At 38.3% G+C, this 19,877-nt stretch overlaps 2 protein-coding genes across 2 annotated transcripts in view; both read right to left on the reverse strand.

The window, feature by feature from the left end:
* PTBP3 (polypyrimidine tract binding protein 3) overlaps positions 1-19,359 on the reverse strand; it is a 30,451-nt gene extending 11,092 nt beyond the window's left edge. The window contains exons 1-7 of the mRNA XM_071730213.1: positions 18,774-19,359; positions 10,973-11,048; positions 9,130-9,299; positions 7,656-7,802; positions 5,625-5,783; positions 2,840-2,950; positions 225-393 (exon numbers count right to left, since the gene is read on the reverse strand). Coding sequence (XP_071586314.1) covers positions 225-393; positions 2,840-2,950; positions 5,625-5,783; positions 7,656-7,802; positions 9,130-9,299; positions 10,973-10,997 — 781 coding nt within the window. The 5' untranslated portion in view covers positions 10,998-11,048; positions 18,774-19,359. The remainder of the gene's footprint in view (positions 1-224; positions 394-2,839; positions 2,951-5,624; positions 5,784-7,655; positions 7,803-9,129; positions 9,300-10,972; positions 11,049-18,773) is intronic.
* Positions 1-19,877, reverse strand: part of SUSD1 (sushi domain containing 1) — a 169,223-nt gene that overhangs the window by 60,295 nt on the left and 89,051 nt on the right. The window lies entirely within an intron of this gene.

Here is a 19,877-nt window from a genome sequence, read left to right on the forward strand (position 1 = left end):
TAGCTTTTTGACAACACTTTGAACTTGCCCAAGAGAATTCCTCATGTTGAAGTTTCAGATATTAATTTCAGTGGGACTTTCTGCTTTCCATATAAATTTTATTGGACCTAGCAGAAGTGTAAGCAAAGTGTACCCTCCTATGAACCTGAGAAGAAGCATAAATGGAAATTCAAAAGTACAATGATCTTATTATGGATTCATCAATAAAAATGAGGATTTCTTACCAAAGGCAGCAGGTGGCGCCAGGGCTCGGTGGCCATTAGCAGAAGAAAGGTCAACGCGAGTGAAATCCCTGCTTCTGTCATTGTTGAACCTTACATTCAGGTTAGCTAAATTGGAGTAATCAACATGCAGAGTGCAGCAGCCAGTGTAGATACTCTGGCCATCTAGAGTCTAAAGAATAATAATAAAATGTTCAGAGACAAACCACTTAGTAGCAGCCACCACTCTAATTCTTTCCACTCTACAACTGTACGCAAACAGAAATTAATTTTCCATTTTTAAGGTGCTTCACTTAAACACCAACAAGACAATGATAGTACCTGCCAATATCCTTACCTAAACATCCTATGTAAGTACGAGTGTAGTTCACTACTTAGAATTCTATAATCTTGTGCTTGTGCCAATAGGTAAAACATAGCTTTAAGTATAACTTGTCTTTCCAACTGTACTTCTAATCTTGTCTCCCACTCAACACATGATATCACATGCTACTAGTACTAGTAATATTATTATGGAGATTCATATACAGAACTGTTATACAGGCTGGTGCAGGGCCTGGAGCACAAGTCTTAAAAGGAGCAGCTGAGGGAACTGGGGTTGTTTAGCCTGGAGAAGAGGAGGCTGCAGGGAGAGCTTATTGCTCTCTTCAACTACATGAAAGGAGGTTGGAGCCAGGTGGGGGTCAGCCTCTCCTCCCAAGGGAACACAGATAAAACAAGAGGAAGTGGCATCAAGTTGTTCTAGGGGAGGTTTAGATAATATATTTTTAAAATTTCTTCACTGAAGAGGTTGTCAGGCCCTGGAATGGGCTGCCCAGGGAAGTGGTTGAGTGACCATCCCTGGAGGTATTCAAAAGAAGGGTACCTGTGCTGCTGAGGGACATGGTTTAGTGGTGGACTTGGCAGTGCTGAGTTAATGGGTTGACTTGATGATCTTAAAAGTTTTTTCCAACCAAAATTATTATATAAAATCCATTTTTTTTAAGAGCAGTTATGCTCAGAAAGTCACTGAAGTAGCATTTTCTGCCTATGCCAGTCATAAAAGAATTGAGGTGGATGAAGGAGGAATAAAACACCCAATAGAGACTTGTCTGTTAGAATTATTTAATACAATCTAGACTGAAATTATAGTTTTGGTGAAATCCTTAATAAGGCATATATTATTAATACTATTCTTTAAGAAAATATGCTACTGACAGCAAAGAGGCTGTAATCCCAACTGCCTTTACTACATACTTTACTACTGCCTTTACATTATATACGTAATCTCTGAAACACATAGTGAATATACTGACTGCAAATAGCAATAGATAAACATTCTGTGCCTTCAATTTTATAGCTGAAAATAAAGTCAATTTCTCTAACAGAAGTAGGGTAAAATTCCCATTCACTATAGCGTTTCAGCATTTTTTTCTGAAAATGAATGCTAAATACCACCTAATACTAAGCAGAATTTGCTCTGAAAAAAACCAAAAACAACAACAAAAAAGCCCACATCAGATTTACATGGGAGTGTTTGGCAGTAGTAGGGCTGCTGCCCTATGAGGCAAGAGATCAGGGGCTGCCTCATGCTGTACAGAGTTCCAGCCAGCTCCAAAAGAGAACCACGGCAGCCCAGAGAGGTACCAGTCAGGACACTGATGGTACAACAGAAAGAGTAAAAGCCACCATATAACAACTGGGAGAGAGGAGTGAGAAAAACGTGACAAAAAGAGCCCTGCAAACACCAAGGTCACAGAAGGAGGGGGAGCAGGAGGTGCTTCAGCTCTGAAGCAGAAATCCCTCCGGAGAAGATTGTAGGCAAGGCTCTCCCTCTGGAGGTCTCTGGTGGAGCAGACATCCACCTGCTGGCCATGGGAAGCATCTACATTACAGCAGTTGCTGAAGAATCATATCCCATGGGGATGACCCACACTGGAGCAGAACAGTGCAAAAAGGAAGAAGCAGCACCCTAAGTTGAATCTTAATGCCTGTGATGGTAATTGGTGAGCAATCTCCCTGTTCTTAACCCACGAGATTTTTCATTTTGTTTTCTCCCCTCTCCTGCTGAGGAACGGGAGTGATAGAGCAGCTTGGAGGGTGTCTGGCAGCCAGACAAGGTGATTGCACCACAGAAAAAGTAGCTGACATAGATGTATTCTCAGTAATTAAGAAAATTTACATTTTAAAAATCAGGGTACAGCTGTCTTGAAAATAAGAAGTTGAAGGTGAAAACACTAAAGTTTGTAAATTTCTCACTGACAATCAATCAAGTAAAACATGTAACAGTTCTGTCCCTGAAAATACTCCATTTCATTTGAAAGACAAAAGACATTCTGGTCCATGAGTGTTCCCATCACTCATTGCTACTGACAGCTCTGATTTTTGTTTTGGCAGACTCATGCAAGTCTTGGGGTGTATGCTATGCATTTATGTTTGCAGTTGATAATAGAGAGTTATCATCACAAGGGATGTCAATGTGCAACAGGAATGTTAAAATTATGAGAAGCCATGAGTTAATGATCAAACTATTCCCAATGTTCGCCATTAATCCTAGAAGAAACAAAACAGAAAGAAACCAAGAACAAAAAACAAAACAAAACAAAAAATAATCAAGCTGAAGACACTACTATACCTACCATTTTGGCATAATATGCATTCATTGGATCAGCATACTGAAGCAGAGCTTGGAATTTATTGTTCTTACTGAAGGTGATAATCTTCAAAACAGATCCAAATTTTGAGAAAATCTGAGAAGGAAAACCCATGAACAATTGAAAAAACATATGAAACAACTACTGATTTATGCACATTAGAAACTAGTATTTCAATACTTCATATAGATTTCTAAAAATTATTTATTTTGCAAGGGCAGAACAGAAATTAAAGAACGCTGATTCTTGCTTTGGGTTAAAAAAAAATATGAAAAAAGAGGTTACAAAGGATTTGGATGTAAGATAACATTTCCTTAGAGATTTAGCAGTGACTGTCCAACTAAGAGCAGGAAAGGCCAGCCCAAAGAGGCATTTGTCTAACATCTGCAAATTGTGGATAATTGAAGCTGAGCTTTGAGAAATCGGCTTTCCCAAGTCAGTTGAGATGGGAACTGCAAACTGCCTTTCAAGGTATCCATCTTAGCATTCTGTACTTCAAACAAATTCTGCAAATTTAGTGACAAAACTCACATATTAGATAGTTGATGTGCCTACAAATCAATTACACAGACTTACTGTCCAAACTAGAAGACAAAGAGGGAAAGAAGCAAGACAAAGACCTAGTCTGGGACGTACCTCTCTAATTTAAAATTGAATTGCATTTGCTTTATAGCAAATGCAGGTGTTGCAGAAGAATTTTAAAGGGTGGAAATTAAATATATATACACTCTTATATGAGAGTGTGCACTACACAAAAGCAAATCCACAGGAATGAGGACAAAAGCCTAGGTATTATGCAGGGGCTGAAAAAGAATTTTGTGATTAACAGTGGAATAGGGAATGTGAGTTTGGGAAGTACTAACAGTTTTAGAACAAACTGCTAGAATCAATGCCAATTTAGGAAAGCAGAGCCACCTAGACAAGTATTAAACCTGAAATGAGAAGAAAAGTCAGGGATAAGGAGAAGTACCTCTTGCCAGCCTATAAGGCCTAGAATCATGAATAGGAGACACACTATCCTAACCCTTTTGTGCCCATTTTTTCAGCCTCTCAGGGACAAGGTTTTTATGCTTTAATTGTTTTGTAATAGAAGACAGAACAGAAACCTTTTCCACAGCAATTTAAAATTAGCCACTGAGTTTCTGTTCACAGAAATACACTTTCTGAATTATGCTTTTCCATGTTTACCCACAAGACCAAATAGCCCTTTTTAAAGATAATGAGATTCAGTGTATTCCTGTTTGGTTTTAAACCTAAAATCCACTGTGTATACCAGTTTTGTTTCTGTGACGATGAGAATGAGTATTCTGTTTCTTGTAATAAATATTTTAAACTAAATTGTGATTAAAAGGGCTAAGTTTCTTGACAAGCAGTTATATAATCAAAGTTTTGGATAACAGCTTCAGTATTAGTGTTCCATATGATGGTAATAAATTAAAGTTTTAATTTCCATTAACCATAGAACTTACAAAGTAATGTTACATTGGAGCTATCAGGTACAAAGTGTTGCCTTAATAGACTAGAGTATCCTGCTAAGAACTCCAAATAAGCTCTCTTTTCAAATATTGCTTAATTTTCTAGAACTATTACAAATGAGAGCGTCATTGAAAATACAGTTCAGATGCAATGAAGTAAACATCAACCAGATTAAAGAAAATTAGTGTGAATCTCCTCTTCCACTGATTCCTTATTAGAAAACAAAACAAAAAAACAAACAACAAACCAAAGAAAAAAGCCACAAGATTAGAAACAGGAATTGCTGCTGCCCTGTATTACAGATCCCCTAACCAAAGAGGTTTTTTGTTGGGTTATTTGGAAAGCACTTGTAATCCTAAACAATGGTCTTATTTGTATGAGCTCAGTAATGAGTGAACAAAACTCACAGATACAAAAAGAAGTTTAGACCAGGCGAATTGTGACATCAGAGTGACAACTAGTATTCTAGTTAATCAGTATTGGGGAGGGGAAAGATACAGAAACAGGAAATATTAAGATGTGGAACATCTTATTATTAAGTGGAACAATAAAGTGTTAGATAAAGTGTAATAATCAACTATTGTTCGAGAAGCTAGTAAAGCAGCACAAATCTTCTTCTAGGACTGCAGGTTCCTGTAAAGACATCCTAGTTATTTGAAATCACATTTATTCAAAAAACTCAGATTTGGGCTAAGCTTTTATTTTTTCAGAAATTTACCAGTAGCTACAAAATCTTAAAGTTGAAATGAAATCCTCTGCAACACCTGAAAAAAAGTACTGCCAAATCCTTCAGGCACTAAGAAACGGTCTCATCATGTTTTGTTTTTAAACTTGCAACTCTCAACAGCAGAGTACAACCCCTGGCACGAGTTACAGTAATGGCTTATTGGTGCACAAGGTCATAAAAATCATTATTTTACTAGCTCATGATGTAGGCATAAATTACAAATAACATCAAGTTTGCTACTGCTTCCACAGAAATGAAGGAACGAAAAAAACAAAGCAAGATAACATGAAAAGCTCAGTGAAGAAGCTCTAGTTCAAATTTTTTGTGCAAGACTGATTCAACTGTAGATGTGTAAGTTGCAATAGAACATTTCAGAGTGACAGTCCTCTGTCACTCTTATCATGAATCCACAGATGGTACTTCTGTTTTAAAAAAACAAATAACAAACAAAACAAAAAACAAACAAACAAATGAAAACAAAACCAAACCAAAATCCAACAAACCCCACAACAATTTACAATGGCAACACTGAAACAGATTTGAAGTAATTTTAGGAGTCCTCTTTACCTGAAGGAGCACATCCAATGTGATGGGGTAGAAAACATTTTCAACCACGATTCGAAGAACAGAATTTGGACAGGACCCACCTCCAGCAGGAAGACCATTTACAACATCCAAGCTTCCACACTGCTGAGTATTCATAGCTTGTAATACAGCTTGAGCTCGCTGAAATCATCACACAGCAGAGACCAGAATCAACTTATGCACATATAAATTATTCCATATCTAAACTAGGTTGTCTTACAAAGAAAAGCAAGTAAAATGAATTTAAAATGCAACTTTTAAAAAAAAAAAACATACTCCTTTTATCTGATTATCACTTCAAATGTCATTTTAATAGGTAAATCATACTTCTTCCACAAAAAGAAGTCAGATTGTTCCTTTGCAGATTTTTTTAGTAAGCTTTTGTCATTCTAGAGATTTTCCAGCAAACCAGTGTTATGATAATACTGTAATGGACCTATCTGCTCTGCTTTATTAGGACTTCATTGTCTTCAGGAACTAAGCTTTGCTGGGGATAAGCTTAAAGGTCCATATCCTGCTCTTCTTTTTTCTGAGCCAATCTATCTATTGCAAAAACCCCTTCAAATCCTACCACACAAACTGTTTCACAGAGACTTTGGAGTCTCTAAGCTTGCTTTTGATAGGCTTTCATAAAAAAGACCTTCAGTCTACTTCTGAAATCACCACGGAGAGTGGTTTCACACAACCACGGTTGTGTTGAGACTAAGTCTCATCTCCATAACACTATTTCCTTGAAAGAAGGACTAAACATGGCAGTTACCCAGTTTCAGAAACATGTAACTCTACAAAACAATCTGTACGTCAGGTATGAGCCTACGCACTAGGTCAGTCATGTAGCGTTTGGCCTGTTAATTGCTCTAAAATTTAAATAAACTCAAATGTAAGAGTTTAATTGCAAAAAATACTTTTTTGTTTTCTTTTAAGTAGACAATGTTGTTTTTATAGAATTAAAAAGCAAATGTCATGCAATGAGTTAAAAACAGTCTGAGAAACAGATACAAGGAGTCTATTTCCAAATATGATTACAATTTTCCTGAGGCCATTATATACATCACATCCTTAAGAATTCCCTAAATCTTGCTTCTCCTGTTGAAAGACTTTGAGGACCCATTCTTGTTTCTGTCCACAGCCCTCACCAGAGCCATCTCCACATGTTCTCTGACTTCCCTAATCATATCCTTGCATCTTCAGGTCATGCTCTGTGATCCTCCTGGGTCACCTGTCTGTGATTCCACTTTTTCTATACCTCTTTTTAGTGTCTGAGTTCAGTTAGGAGCATTTTGTTCATCCAAGCAGTCATCCTGCCACCTTCTCTTGTTTGCCTGTTCATCAGGATGAACCATTCTTGTCCTTAAGCTCCTTCACCATAATTTTACAGATATTCAGAGGTCCTTGTCTGAAAGAAGTTACTGCTTAGGTAAAACAAGCAGAAATAATGTCCATCAGGATGTGACTATTGGTGTAGTCAAAAGTAGTCTATTCATTTACCAGTGTTGTCATCTAACTTTTCCAGGCAGCTAAATGCCTCACAGCTGCTCAGTCAGCTAGCCAGGTGGGGGAGAGAATGGGAAGGGTAAACTCCTGGGTTGACATCCAAGCAGTTTAATAGGTAAAGCAAAAGCTACATGTGCAAGCAAGGCAAAAAAAGGAATGACTTCACTACTTCCAGTCAGCAGGCAGGTAATCAGCCATTTCCAGGCAAATAGGGCTTCAGCACATGTAGCAGTTACTTGGGAAGAAAAACATCAAAACTCTGAACATCCCCCTCCTCCAGCTTTTAGTATTGAACATGAATTCATGTGATGTGGGATATCTCTTTGGTCAGCTGGGGTCAGCTGGGTCCTCTCCCAGCTTCTTGTGCACTCACACTGTCAGGACAGTGCAAGAAGCAGAAAAGCCCTTAATGCTATATAAGCCTCACAAGATACTGTGAAGAAGATTAACTCTATCCAAGCCAAAGTTAGTGAACAACTCGTGCTATTCTATCCTGTTAAATGGAAATATTATACTTACAGCATGAGTAGCTAGATTGTCAGTCTTAAGCTCCTTGTGATAGGAATACTGAATCCGTACAGGCTGACCATGGAGGCGAGGTGTAGCCATAGTGTAGTACTTCATCATAGCAGAAGCACTATCTTCAGAAGCCATTTCCAAAAGTGCCTGCAACCAACACATAGCAGTTTTCAGGGTTGCTTTGTTTACAGGAGAGAATAAGCCATCAGAGAACCATTTACTCACAATGTCACTCTCACTAGGAAAAGACATTGAAGTACAGTACTGATTTGTTTAGCACTAAAATGCATTTCTGTGTGTGTGCATGTTTATGGGGATATATTTGAGTTGCTATTTAGGTTTTCTTAAGGGGTTTTACAGTGTAAGTACTGTACGTCATTAAAGAAGAGGTTGAATAAATGGGACACATGGGAAGCAACGCTATTAAAAATACCACATTGCTAATAAATTTACTAGATTATTGAACCCGAGCACTATTACCTAGGTAGAATATATATACTGACTGAAAAAGCAGGAACAGGACAGTGAGCATCAGTTTGTAAATTGTATTAAGCCAGTTGAGTGCTCTAGGCAATGTTTGAATCAGTGTCTACTATTTTTAGGACTTCAGTCTTTATTCGTGATGCAAACTACCCCATCACATATAAGAGGATTTTGAAAAAGCCTAAGCAATTTATTTCACATTAAAAACTCTGCATGCATGTTAAGTACTTATTCAGGCAGGTTATTTCAAGACATATGTTAACATCAATAGGCAAAATGTAACTTTTTATCATCTATATATTCTTACATAAGTTGGACATAATGTTTAGCAATATTAATAACAAGCTACTGGATCACTATTTAATCCAAAGGTGTATTAACAACTTAAATATCAATGCATCCTCTCACATTTGAAAATATTAAGACCTTGAGCTAACAGTGAAATATTTAGACATTGCTTCAATCATTTCAGCCAAATACAATATTGGTGAGGCTGCACCTTGAATTCAGTGTTGGGCTCCTCACAAGAAGAAAGACATTGAGGTGCTGGAGCACATCCAGAGAAAAGCAGATGAGAGAACTTGGCTGGCTTAAGGTGGCTGAGGACAGAGTTTACCCCTCACTACAAAACTACCTTAAAGAAGGCTGTAGTGAGGTGGGGGTTGGCCTCTTCTCCCAAGTAAAAATGTGATAGGATAAGAGGAAATGGCCCCAAGTTGCACGAGAGGAGGTTAAGATTGCATAGTAGGAAAAAAATTGTCAGTGAAAAAGGTTGTCAGTCAATAGAACAGGCTTCCCAGGGAAGTGGTGGAGGTATTTAAAAGATGTGTAGCTGTGGTGCTGAGGGATATGGTTTAATGCAATTGGCAGTGCTAATTGTTGGACTTGATGATCTTAAACAGCTTTTCCAACCAACACAGTTCTGTGATTGTGTAACATGAACCACAGTTTCAGCCTAGCTCTTCCAATTGAAACAGTGAAAACCACGTACCTGTTTTTTCCCTTTTAGCATCAAGATGTTGGTAACTTTGCCAAAAGGGAGACCCAATGAAATGATGTCTGATTCAGTAGCTCGACTTGGAATTTGACAAATATGAAGGACACGTGAAGGGGAGTGTGGCTGCCCACCTCGTTTGAATTTCTTCTTTTTATTCCCATTATCTAAAATATTCCAGGAAGGAAGGATGAACAAGCAAACCAGACAAACTTATTGCAATGCAGACATTAAAACCCAAACTTCTGTCTCAGAACTAACATTTACTTATCTATAGCTCTTTGAATCCCAAGTAAAGACAGTTGCTATATAACCACAGGACAGTTTAAGACAACCCCTTTAGCTGCTCCAAATATCCACTGTAATGGGAATGGTTAGTGTGTTTGGTGTTTGTTTGTTTATTTACTTACTTGTGTTATTTTATATTTTTTTTAAGTCTTACAGAAAGGCAAATAACATCTTCCTGAATGCCCTTGAAACATATTTACAAAATGTTAATTACACAGAAAAGGAGCAATTAGTACTTGCGAGATAATAAATGAATTTTTTTAATTATTATCTTCTCTTCCTGCCTGCCAGGTGTCTTAATTAGATTCAGTTGTTATCTCAAATAACTTTTTATTTCATTAAAGAAAGCACACTGTTTCACACAGCTGTAAGTTTCAAGAAGTTGACTGGTTTTTTTTGACATATGCTTATTTGGATCTTGTAACAAGCAAGTGACCAGTGGCTACATTTCAAAGAGAGGAATGAAGTGCTTGAGAGCACTTTTAAGCAGAACACCACAACTGGAACAGGCTGCTTGTGGTGATCCTAGGTCTAAGTGTGGATCAGCTGGAAGACAGGAGGGCTCTGCAGAGGGACCTGGACAGTCTGGAGAGTTGGGCTGATTCCAATGGGATGAGGTTCAACACGGCCAAGTGCCGGGTCCTGCACTTTGGCCACAACAACCCCATGGGGAGCTCCAGGCTGGGCACAGAGTGGCTGAGAGCAGCCAGGCAGAAAGGGACCTGGGAGTCTGGATTGACAGGAAGCTGAACATGAGCCAGCAGTGTGCCCAGGTGGCCAAGAAGGCCAATGGCATCCTGGCCTGGATCAGGAACAGCGTGGCCAGCAGGTCCAAGGAATTGATTCTGCCCCTGTGCTCAGCCCTGGTGAGGCCACAGCTTGAGTCCTGTGTCCAGTTCTGGGCCCCTCAGTTTAGGAAGGATATCAAGGTGCTGGAGCAGGTCCAAAGGAAGCAACTAGGCTGGTGAAGGGACTCGAGCACAGGCCCTATGAAGAGAGGCTGAGGGAGCTGGGGCTGTTCAGCCTGGAGAAGAGGAGGCTCAGGGGAGACCTCATCACTCTCTACAACTACCTGGAAGGAGGTTGGAGCCAGGTGGGGGTTGGTCTCTTTTCCCAGGCAACTCTCAGCAAGACAAGAGGGCACGGTCTCAAGTTGTGCCGGGGGAGGTTTAGGTTGGACATTAGAAACAATTTCTTTACTGAGAGGGTGATCAGGCATTGGAATGGGCTGCCCAGGGAAGTAGTGGATTCTCCATCCCTGGAGATATTTAAAAAGAGACTGGATGTGGCACTCAGTGCCATGTTCTGGTAACCACAGTGACAGTGGATTAAGAGTTGGACTTGATGATCTCTGAGGTCCCTTCCAACCCAGCCAATTCTATGATAAGTAATAATAATATTAATATGCTTATTAATAATAGCAATATATTATTAATTAATTATATTTATATAGTAATAATATTAATGGGGGGAGATGTTTGGTTTTTTTTATATCCCAACATTTACAGAGAAAATATGTATTGTTTATATAAAAATCCTTTTCTATATGTACCTTGAGGTGGAGTAGAATTGCTCATGGTCAAAAGCCTCTTACTGACACCCAAAGAAAGGAGCTTGCCAGGTCCACACTAAAAAATAAATAACAAGATTACTAGTAAAAGCTGCTGTAGAGAAAAGTTTGATGTAACAGCACAACTCTCGAAATTTATTTTTCCCAAGAACACCCCCATTCTATACACATTGCTGTGACTTGAGGCAGATTTGGTGTGTAATCCCAGAACTGGACTGTCTCTATCAAAAGAAGCAAGCAAAGAAACAGCAACAAGTAGTTATTGAAAAAAGATATTGTACAAATAAAATTATAAAAAAAAAGAAAAAAAAAAAGGGAAAAACTTTAACTCTATTTGTTACTGTTTTACATGTTTCAAGATGCTAATGCTATCTTATATGCACTATTAAAACACTGTTATCAAGAAGGAGTTAATATTACTCTACATCCAATATTGACACATTAAACTGAATGGCAGCTAGTGTCATTATACCTATGAGTCAGCATCCACCACACACACCTCACATACAAGTACTAAGTACACTCCCTTTAGCTCCTCAAAATCACACCCAGAGAATGAATCCAGCAGCTGTAAGTGAACTCAGCATGGTGGACATTTAGACAGCACTACTGCTGCATGACCCTCTTTCTGCAATAAAACTGCCTTCAGAATCTGTGTCTGACATCAGCATTTTATTAACGGCACGGTATAGGTCAGTACAGACCAAACACTGGCATTATTTAGTATGCAATAATTTGATTCATGTGAAGGAGTATAGCTTTGGGGGGGGGGTTGCCTCTGCAAAAGACTGAGTTTTAATTGCAAGTACCACTACACTGTTACAGAACAGTGGTCCTGCTGTTTCCCCCTTCTCTGCTGAAAGGAGCAGCAGGTATCAGGGATGCTGAGTGCATCAGCCACACAAGCTTGATCTCAGACACCCCTTGAGATCCTTCCCTTGAGACCTCCCTTTAAGACAGAGGACAGTACCTTGGCTCTCCACAGTGAGATGGGTGACATTTATGAAAGGAGAGCATCTTCCAGGTTGTTTGATCTTTGCTGTTCATTAGACAGTTAGTTGTTGACTGGTCTGGTGAGTCATCAGGCAAATATTCCTGTGTCAGTTCAATTTGGCCTGAATCACAGCTCCTGTAACAGTCTGTTATTTGTGTATACTTCTGTTTCACAGGTCTGACTTTGTGTTACCTAACAAAAGTCCCATCCTTAACAGCTACGTAGCAACATAAGGGAAGTCAAACTGTGGGCATACAACATCAGAATGATGCTGGTTTTTTATCACAAATAAGAGGCTACTTCAGCCTTTGCTTAATGGGGCTTCAAATACATATGTAGATACACTGGACAGTTGAATTCATGTGGAAAGTTATTGCACAAGATTTTAAATTACGAAAAACACCATTCCTATTTTTGTAACTTGGAAAACAATAGCAATTAACAAAAAGATAAGAAATTTTATTTCATGTGACTTCTTAGCTGAAAGCATTTACCATATTAAGAGGTAACTGTTCTCAGAGAACTGCATAGATATCCTAGTAAGTTAAAATACCAAGCAAATTAGATTCAGCATGTTAGCTTGAGCTCGAATGAAGAAAGCTCTGGCAGACTGCCAACACAAGGAAGCTCATAGTCTCTAATGCTCCTGGATGTTTTACCAAAAGCATTTTCTACACTTGTCTATGTGACACTTTACACTCTAGTTCAGCTTTCAATAAAACTCAACAGATTAATTTGAAAATAATTAATCTGAAGGTCAGAATAAGGACTTATGTCCCTGTTGTTTCTTTTCCCAGTGTACTAAATCAATTTCATCTGTAAAACAACACTAATTTAAAAGTTAATTTCTCAAATTCATTGATATGTATATCCATTTAGAGAGACGAATACCTTTGTTATTGCAGAAAACAAAAAAAGTTTCTGGTTTGTACACTAGAAGAACTGATGAATGAGCATCACCAATATCAAAAACGTTTGTCTCTCCTTAAGCATACTAGGGTCTGTGAATAAGCACAGTAAAATGTATGGTCCAAACACTGCTTCACTAAGTTGGCACGAATGTGAATGAGCAAAAGAAGTGGAAATTAGAAATTACACCATTTCTGCATCAGACATTTACACTTGAATGAGCACATGGTGTAAAACTGCAGTACAATCTACTGTTTCACAGGAGTTTCCAGCAGAAGTGGGTGTGAGCCAAATGTAATTATCCATGAACAGTAATTGAACAATTTGCTGTTCACTTAAACCAAAGAATAAGGTGACACTTCACAGACTTATGACATTTCTTGTACTACTAAACAGAAAAAAATTCAGTAATGATAAAGTTCTGCATCCAGATAGACATCTTTTAATTTTAATTACAGTCTTCTTACACCAATCATGCCTTTCTAATGTTCAGAAGAGATAGGAGAGGAAGACGGAGTGGAGATGTTGCCCTCTATGTGAAGAAATGGATTGAGTGTCAGTAGTTGATCCTAAAGAATAGCCACAAGCAGGTTGAAAGCTTATGGGTGGGAATTAGAGAGTAGGACAGCAAAGGAAACTTTGTGACTGGAGTTTACTGCAGGCTGCCCGATCAAGTGAAGCCTATTGATGCAGCCTTCTTACTCCAGCTCAAGGAGATCACAGGCTTTCATCCAGCTGGGGGATTTTAAACATCCTGACATCTGCTGGAGAAATAGCACAACAAGCTGTAGACAATCCAGGAGACTCCTGGAGTGCCTGGACAACGACTTATTAAGATGAGAAATTAACAGCCCTACCCAAGGGGATCTGTTATTGGACTTGATGGTCACAAATGCAAGTGAACTAACCAGGGATATCAAAGTTGAAGGCAGCCTGGGCTGCAGATATCATGCACTAGTGCAGTTCCCTGTCCTAAGGGGTAGGAGGCAGATAAAAAGCATGGTAAGAATTCTAAATTTTAGGGAAAGCAAACTTCCAGCAATTCAAAGAATAGAATTCAATGGGATATAACCCTCAATGACAAGGGAGGAGAACAGAGCTGGCAGATCTTTAAGGATGCTTTCCACAGGGTGCAAGCACCTACTCAAATCCCAAGTTGTATGAAATCAGGCAAGGCAGGAAAGAGACCAGCATGGCTGAGTTGAGGCCTGTTGGTCAACCTAAAAGGCAAGATGGACCTACACAGGCAGTGGAAGAGAGGACAGGTATCCTGAGATTATAGGAAAGTTGCCCAGTTGTGTAGGGATGAGGTCAGAAAGGACAAGGTGCAGCCAGGACTGAATTTGGCAGGAGATGTAAATTAAAACAAGAAGGGCTTTTTTTCTACAAGTATGTAAAACAGAAAGGGAAGGTGAAAAGAAGTGTCCCCTCCCTGATGAGCCACGGTGGTGAACTGATAACAACAAATGAGGAGGCTGAAATTCTCAACAATTTCTGTGCCTCAGTCTTCACTGGCAACCCCTCTCCTCATGTATCTCATATTGATGGTCCACAGAATCACATCCTGGTCTGCAGCAAAAGAAGCATGGCCAGCAGATCATGAGAGGTGATTCTGCCACTTTACTCTGCTCTGGTAAGACCTCAGCTGGAGTATTGCATCCAGCTCTGGAGCCCTCAATACAGGAAGGACATGGATCTGATGGAGCAGGTGCAGAGGAGGGACACGAAAATGATCAAGGGGCTGGGACACCTCTCCTACAAAGACAGGCTGAGGGAGCTGGGTTGTTCAGCCTGGAGAAAAGAAGGCTCTGGGGAGACTTAATAGCAACTTTCCAGTACCTGTGGACAGCCTACAGCTGGAGATGCCTTTGTAAGTCCATCTACAGCTGGAGATGGACTGTTTGTAAGGGCCTGTGGTGACAGGATGAGGAGCAATGGTTTTAAATGAGAGATGAGTAGATTTATATTTTTTACCTTGAAGGTGGTGGAACAATGGCTCATGTTGCCCAGGGAGGTAGCTGGGGCCTCATCCCTGGAGATATTCAAGGTGCTCTAAGTGATCAAGTTGATCATACAGAGGAGTTGGAATAGATGACCTTTAGAGGCCTCTTCCAGCTCAAATTACTCTACGATTCTATGACTCTATTATGATTCACTATCAGAGATTTTTGTCCTCTTCCAGGTTCTCCCTTCTGACATATCAGGCTGCTCAGCTAAAGTGGATCACTGAGACAGGCTGCAGTAGAGCAAGGCAAGCAAAGTAGTAAAATAAACTACTAACAGCAAAAGCAACCTTAAGAATGTGATTATCAAGCACTGTAAAATTAGTGTGAAAAGTTAAAATTTAAAATTAACATAAAATGTGCATTTTCACTCCTAAACCTCCATTTAGTAGGAAGGTTGTAAATTCATCCTAAAGGGCAAAGTCCATATGCAACATTTAAGATGTTCCAGAGATCAAGCAGGCATCATGAAACAGAACCAGTCCTTCCTTTGAAACTGTGGATCAAAAAGAAATTATATTTCTTTTTCTTTGTAGCACCATTAGCAATTCAAGATTTCCAGTGATGTTGTTTTCTGATTGTTTAAATACAAAATCTACTAGCAATAAAGATTAATATCTATGGTTTCTTGTAAGTTTAACTCTTACATATGTGAAGAAGAAAAGTTTTCATTGTGAATTAACAGAGGTTTTTTATTTCAAGAGAAAGTTACTTCAGTACATTACTTTCAAATGCAATCCTTTTTCATAGAATCAACAGAATACTCATTGCAACCCTTACTAAAGACCTTCATCCTAATTCTTAATAAGCAATTGAATGAGTGAACATTCAATAAACACAATATACACAATATATATTCAATATACACAATAAGCCCTGCACAGTCTGAAGATACTTTACCTTAAACTTAAGGTTTTTTTGCTTGGAGTCACACATGTAGCTATATAATGTAATTTTGTGTATATTTCTGTGCCACTTTACACTTTTGCTATGCACAAGTTAGAAATGTTTACCAGACGTAAACATTCAGTAACCAAAATAAACCAATAGTAAGCTGTCTCTTTTGAATTTGGTCAGAAGAAAATTTACATAGCCTAAAAGTATAAAAGTGTCTTAAGTGGACAGTCTGGTTTATAATTTATTATTAAACATTAAAATTGAGAAAGAAATATGGCTAAAAAAACCAGAATAGAGATATGACTATCAGTGTGGTGCCAGCAAAACCCAGGAAGTTTTAATGGACAAAGTAACACGTATATGTGGAGGGCTCTAAAGAGATTCCTACCTTTACTCCAACTGCTGAGAAATTTGTAACAGCACTGAAAAAAATTGAGAAAATGAAAGTTAGCAAAATATTGAAACAGTAATGGCAAATGCCTTAAAGGAAGAAAGAAAAGCATTGCTATAAAAACAAAAATGTGGGGAGCTATGATATTTTTTCCATTGTAAAGGAAATAGTTTTAACAATGCACAGCATAGACAAAAAGGAAAATTATTAGCAGTATCACAATAGCAATCAACAAAATTTCTGCAAAATTTTTATATGAAGCACACCCTTGTTTACCATTATTTTTTATCCTGGTTCCTTCCAAAACCAGAAAAATGCCTTAATGGAGTTCCAGGATGCGATGTTTATCAATAGCTCTACCTTGCTATATATGTCTTGTATAAAAGACATCTACTTCTGTTAAACTGATTACTATAGCATTGCAGAACTAATTATATATTAAGAAAATAATATTTTGGGGGAAAAGTTCTCATTTCCCATGCATCCAAAACACACACATCATGGATTCACAGGAAGGAGTCCAAAAGGATTAGTCTCTCAAATAGTCAGTCACTCAATTTAAAAGCATTGAACTACTTCTTCTAACATACAAACTTTGAGAGAGTTACAAACTGTCTAAAGGAAAATTACCATTGTCAGCCTAACCGTGACACTCTAAGAAAACATTTTGGATTATTTGCCTTTTGAGCATATGATTTTCTGCTTCACATTTAAAGCTTTTCTCCAGACCAGCAAAAGCCAGAAATTTTAAAATTTTTTAAGAGGAAGATTCATGTTCTAAATAAAGCATGTAACTCTGCAACTAAAAGCTCTCAGAACTGCACACTCAGATTCAAGTGGTTGGAAAGTATTAAGCCTGAGTCATGGTGTGCATCCCTATTTACGTATTACTTGATCAAGCTCTAGTCCTCATAGATGAAAGATTTGCATCAAATCAACAATAGAGTATAATATTTCTATTCAGAAGCTGACTTTTCAATTACTATTATATCTTCTAGGAGAGTGCCACTGTATGCAGGAAAATCATGGTCATACCTATGGTACCCACAATTCTCACCATCTGTGTTTTGTTTCCTCCCCACTTAATTAGCAACATTTCTTACCAGCTTCTCACTGAACAAAAGTTAAGCAGTGGTGTCTGTTCCACTTCTTCATCTGTTGCAACAATAAACCTGACACTGTAAGAACCATCCTTTAGACTAAAGCTTCGGTATTAATACAGTAATTACATAAATGAGGGCAAAGTTGTAATTTCAGACTGTCTGAAGACTAAGGAGACAGAACAGAATTAGTACACTTCTGGTTTTATGTTCTCCCCTGCATGCAGAAAGCCTACATATTTTATTAAATGAGTGCTCCATCTTTTCAGTCTATATAGACAACCTCTTTACCTCTCATATTCCATCCTAAGTATCACTATTTGCACAAAATGAACTTTTGCCTTCAGCAACAAGACAGCCTCTAATGGTCTTCATTTCTTCCACAAATTAAGTGGTGAAATAATAATTTTCCCTGACCAAAGAATACTGCAAAGAGATTTAATACTGCTGCTAAAATAATTTTACTGCTAGGCATTACTTCCTTAGTAGGCCTTACTCTAGCCTTTTGCTTACAAACATAGAATCATGGGAGAAAAAGGATTCTGCGAAGAAAACCCATAAAGCAGATACAACTCTGGAACTGTTTTAATCAACACATCCTGTTGATGTTCTCTGTGACTTATAAAAAAAACCACCAAACCAAAACAGTTTTACATTAGATTGCTCTGGTTAATCAAGTTGTTAACACTTATTCGACTAGAACAGAGTTTTTATCTAGTCTTTGGACTGCATGTTTTGAGAACTCTGGATACTACTGAGACCTGGCTTTCCTGTTTTGTGTTGAGTTCCTCTCCCTATCTTTCAAGGTACAGACTGAAACATGATAAACAGCCCCTTCAAAAGAATGTTATTCTAAACATGTCAGACTACAGTTGTCACGAGCATGCACTAAAAATGTCAGTTTTGTACACAAAACTGATAAACCCTGGGCTTCAAAACAAAATTTGCAAAAACAAAAAATTCCTAATCAATCATAATCTTGTTTATAATCATCTTTGATGATTATACAAAGACTGTATTTATATTATGACTGTCTAATCCTCAGACCAACAGAAAGGAACAATCAAGCAGCAAAAACAAGCAACAGATAGCCAAGGCAAAAGGGAAACACAGCACAGTCACAACCATCTTCACAATAATATAATTCCCACTGTTGGATATGCATAAGCATACACTCATACACTTAAGACTTATTTCACATGATGGCAAGAATGAAACTGCCATTAGCAAATCAATTTCCCTACAAAAAGCATGTTATGGGGTCTTCTGCAGAGAAGGCTTAGCAGTGAAGAATCATGTTCATGTTACTTTTACATTTTTAAAGCAATTAGTTTTACTTCCATACATTTGCTTTCTGGTTTAGAAAACATAGCTATTCTACACACACGAGCTTTATTTCAATAAAATGAAAGGCATGTATTAGTGGATAAAGCAGAATCATGTAGAATAAAAGGACATTATATATAGTTTTCTGCAGTGACCAACTTACATAACACTTCCAAACTAAAGGCACTGAAGACAGCTCAGTTTCTGAAGCAACAGGTAACTTCTTTTGATCTTGAAATTAAAATCTAGAATTGCAAAGAGTACAGAAATTAATTTATTTTGTTTATCAGGAAGTGACTACCTTAGCTCATGCATTAATTTTACCTATATGACTGGACAATACACTTAGTTGTACTATTTTGGTACACCACACTTATAAATACTTTTTTGTCTGGTAGAGAAAAAACAGGGGAAAAATAAAACATTAAAAACCCAAACAGCTCAAGAAACTGTGAGCATCTCCAGTTTGCATTCATTTTTGGAAACTGAGCAGTTTTATGAGGACAGCAAGCTTTCCTATACCTTCACCAAATTTTACTAGACAGAAACAAAATGAAAATAAAAAAATGTGTAGCTACCTAAAGACAAGAAAGAGTTTACCAGTCCCCAGTTGATCTGATCCCAAACCAGAAGACATGGTAGGATTTGACTTCTGCTTATATAAGAGGTGGGTTTGGATCATCCTTATTCTCCTTCCCAGGAGTCAGCAATGTTTTGCTTAAATGGTAATGGTCCTAGTAGGGAGAACTGACCCCACTGTGCACTCGTGTGAAGTATACACACTTGCACAGTGTAAGTAGGCAAACACTATTTTGATTCCTCTGCTTCTGGTAGTCACTACTGAGAAAGAATGATCAGTCTTCTCCTTGGCTTTAAATGTCACTCTAATACACTGTGTCTTTTAATAAGTAAGAATGGCAGTAAGTTACCTTACTTGCAGCACAGTGTGATTAAGAAAGTTAATTGCAAAGAAAATGCTTAGGTAATTTAATCGTGTGAGCATTCATTCCATTGGCTTTCAGGAGAAATTCAGTGTGGTTTCCTGGTCTGTTTGGGAGCTGCCCTGAGCAGAGGCAGTCACCACTTACCACGATCGTGTTTCCACGGCTCCCCCTGCAGTCACCAACATCTGCAAGGTGGATCAGTACCAGCATAACCTACTGTGCAGCTCACACAGGACAACTCTGGAGCACTTGGGGAGGTGCAGAAACGTGCTGCTGGCAGTCCCGAGTTTGAACAGCTTTAGGTAACAGGGAAACAGCAAGAG

This window comes from Heliangelus exortis, chromosome Z (assembly GCF_036169615.1).
Source record: "Heliangelus exortis chromosome Z, bHelExo1.hap1, whole genome shotgun sequence".
Lineage (NCBI taxonomy): Eukaryota > Metazoa > Chordata > Aves > Apodiformes > Trochilidae > Heliangelus > Heliangelus exortis.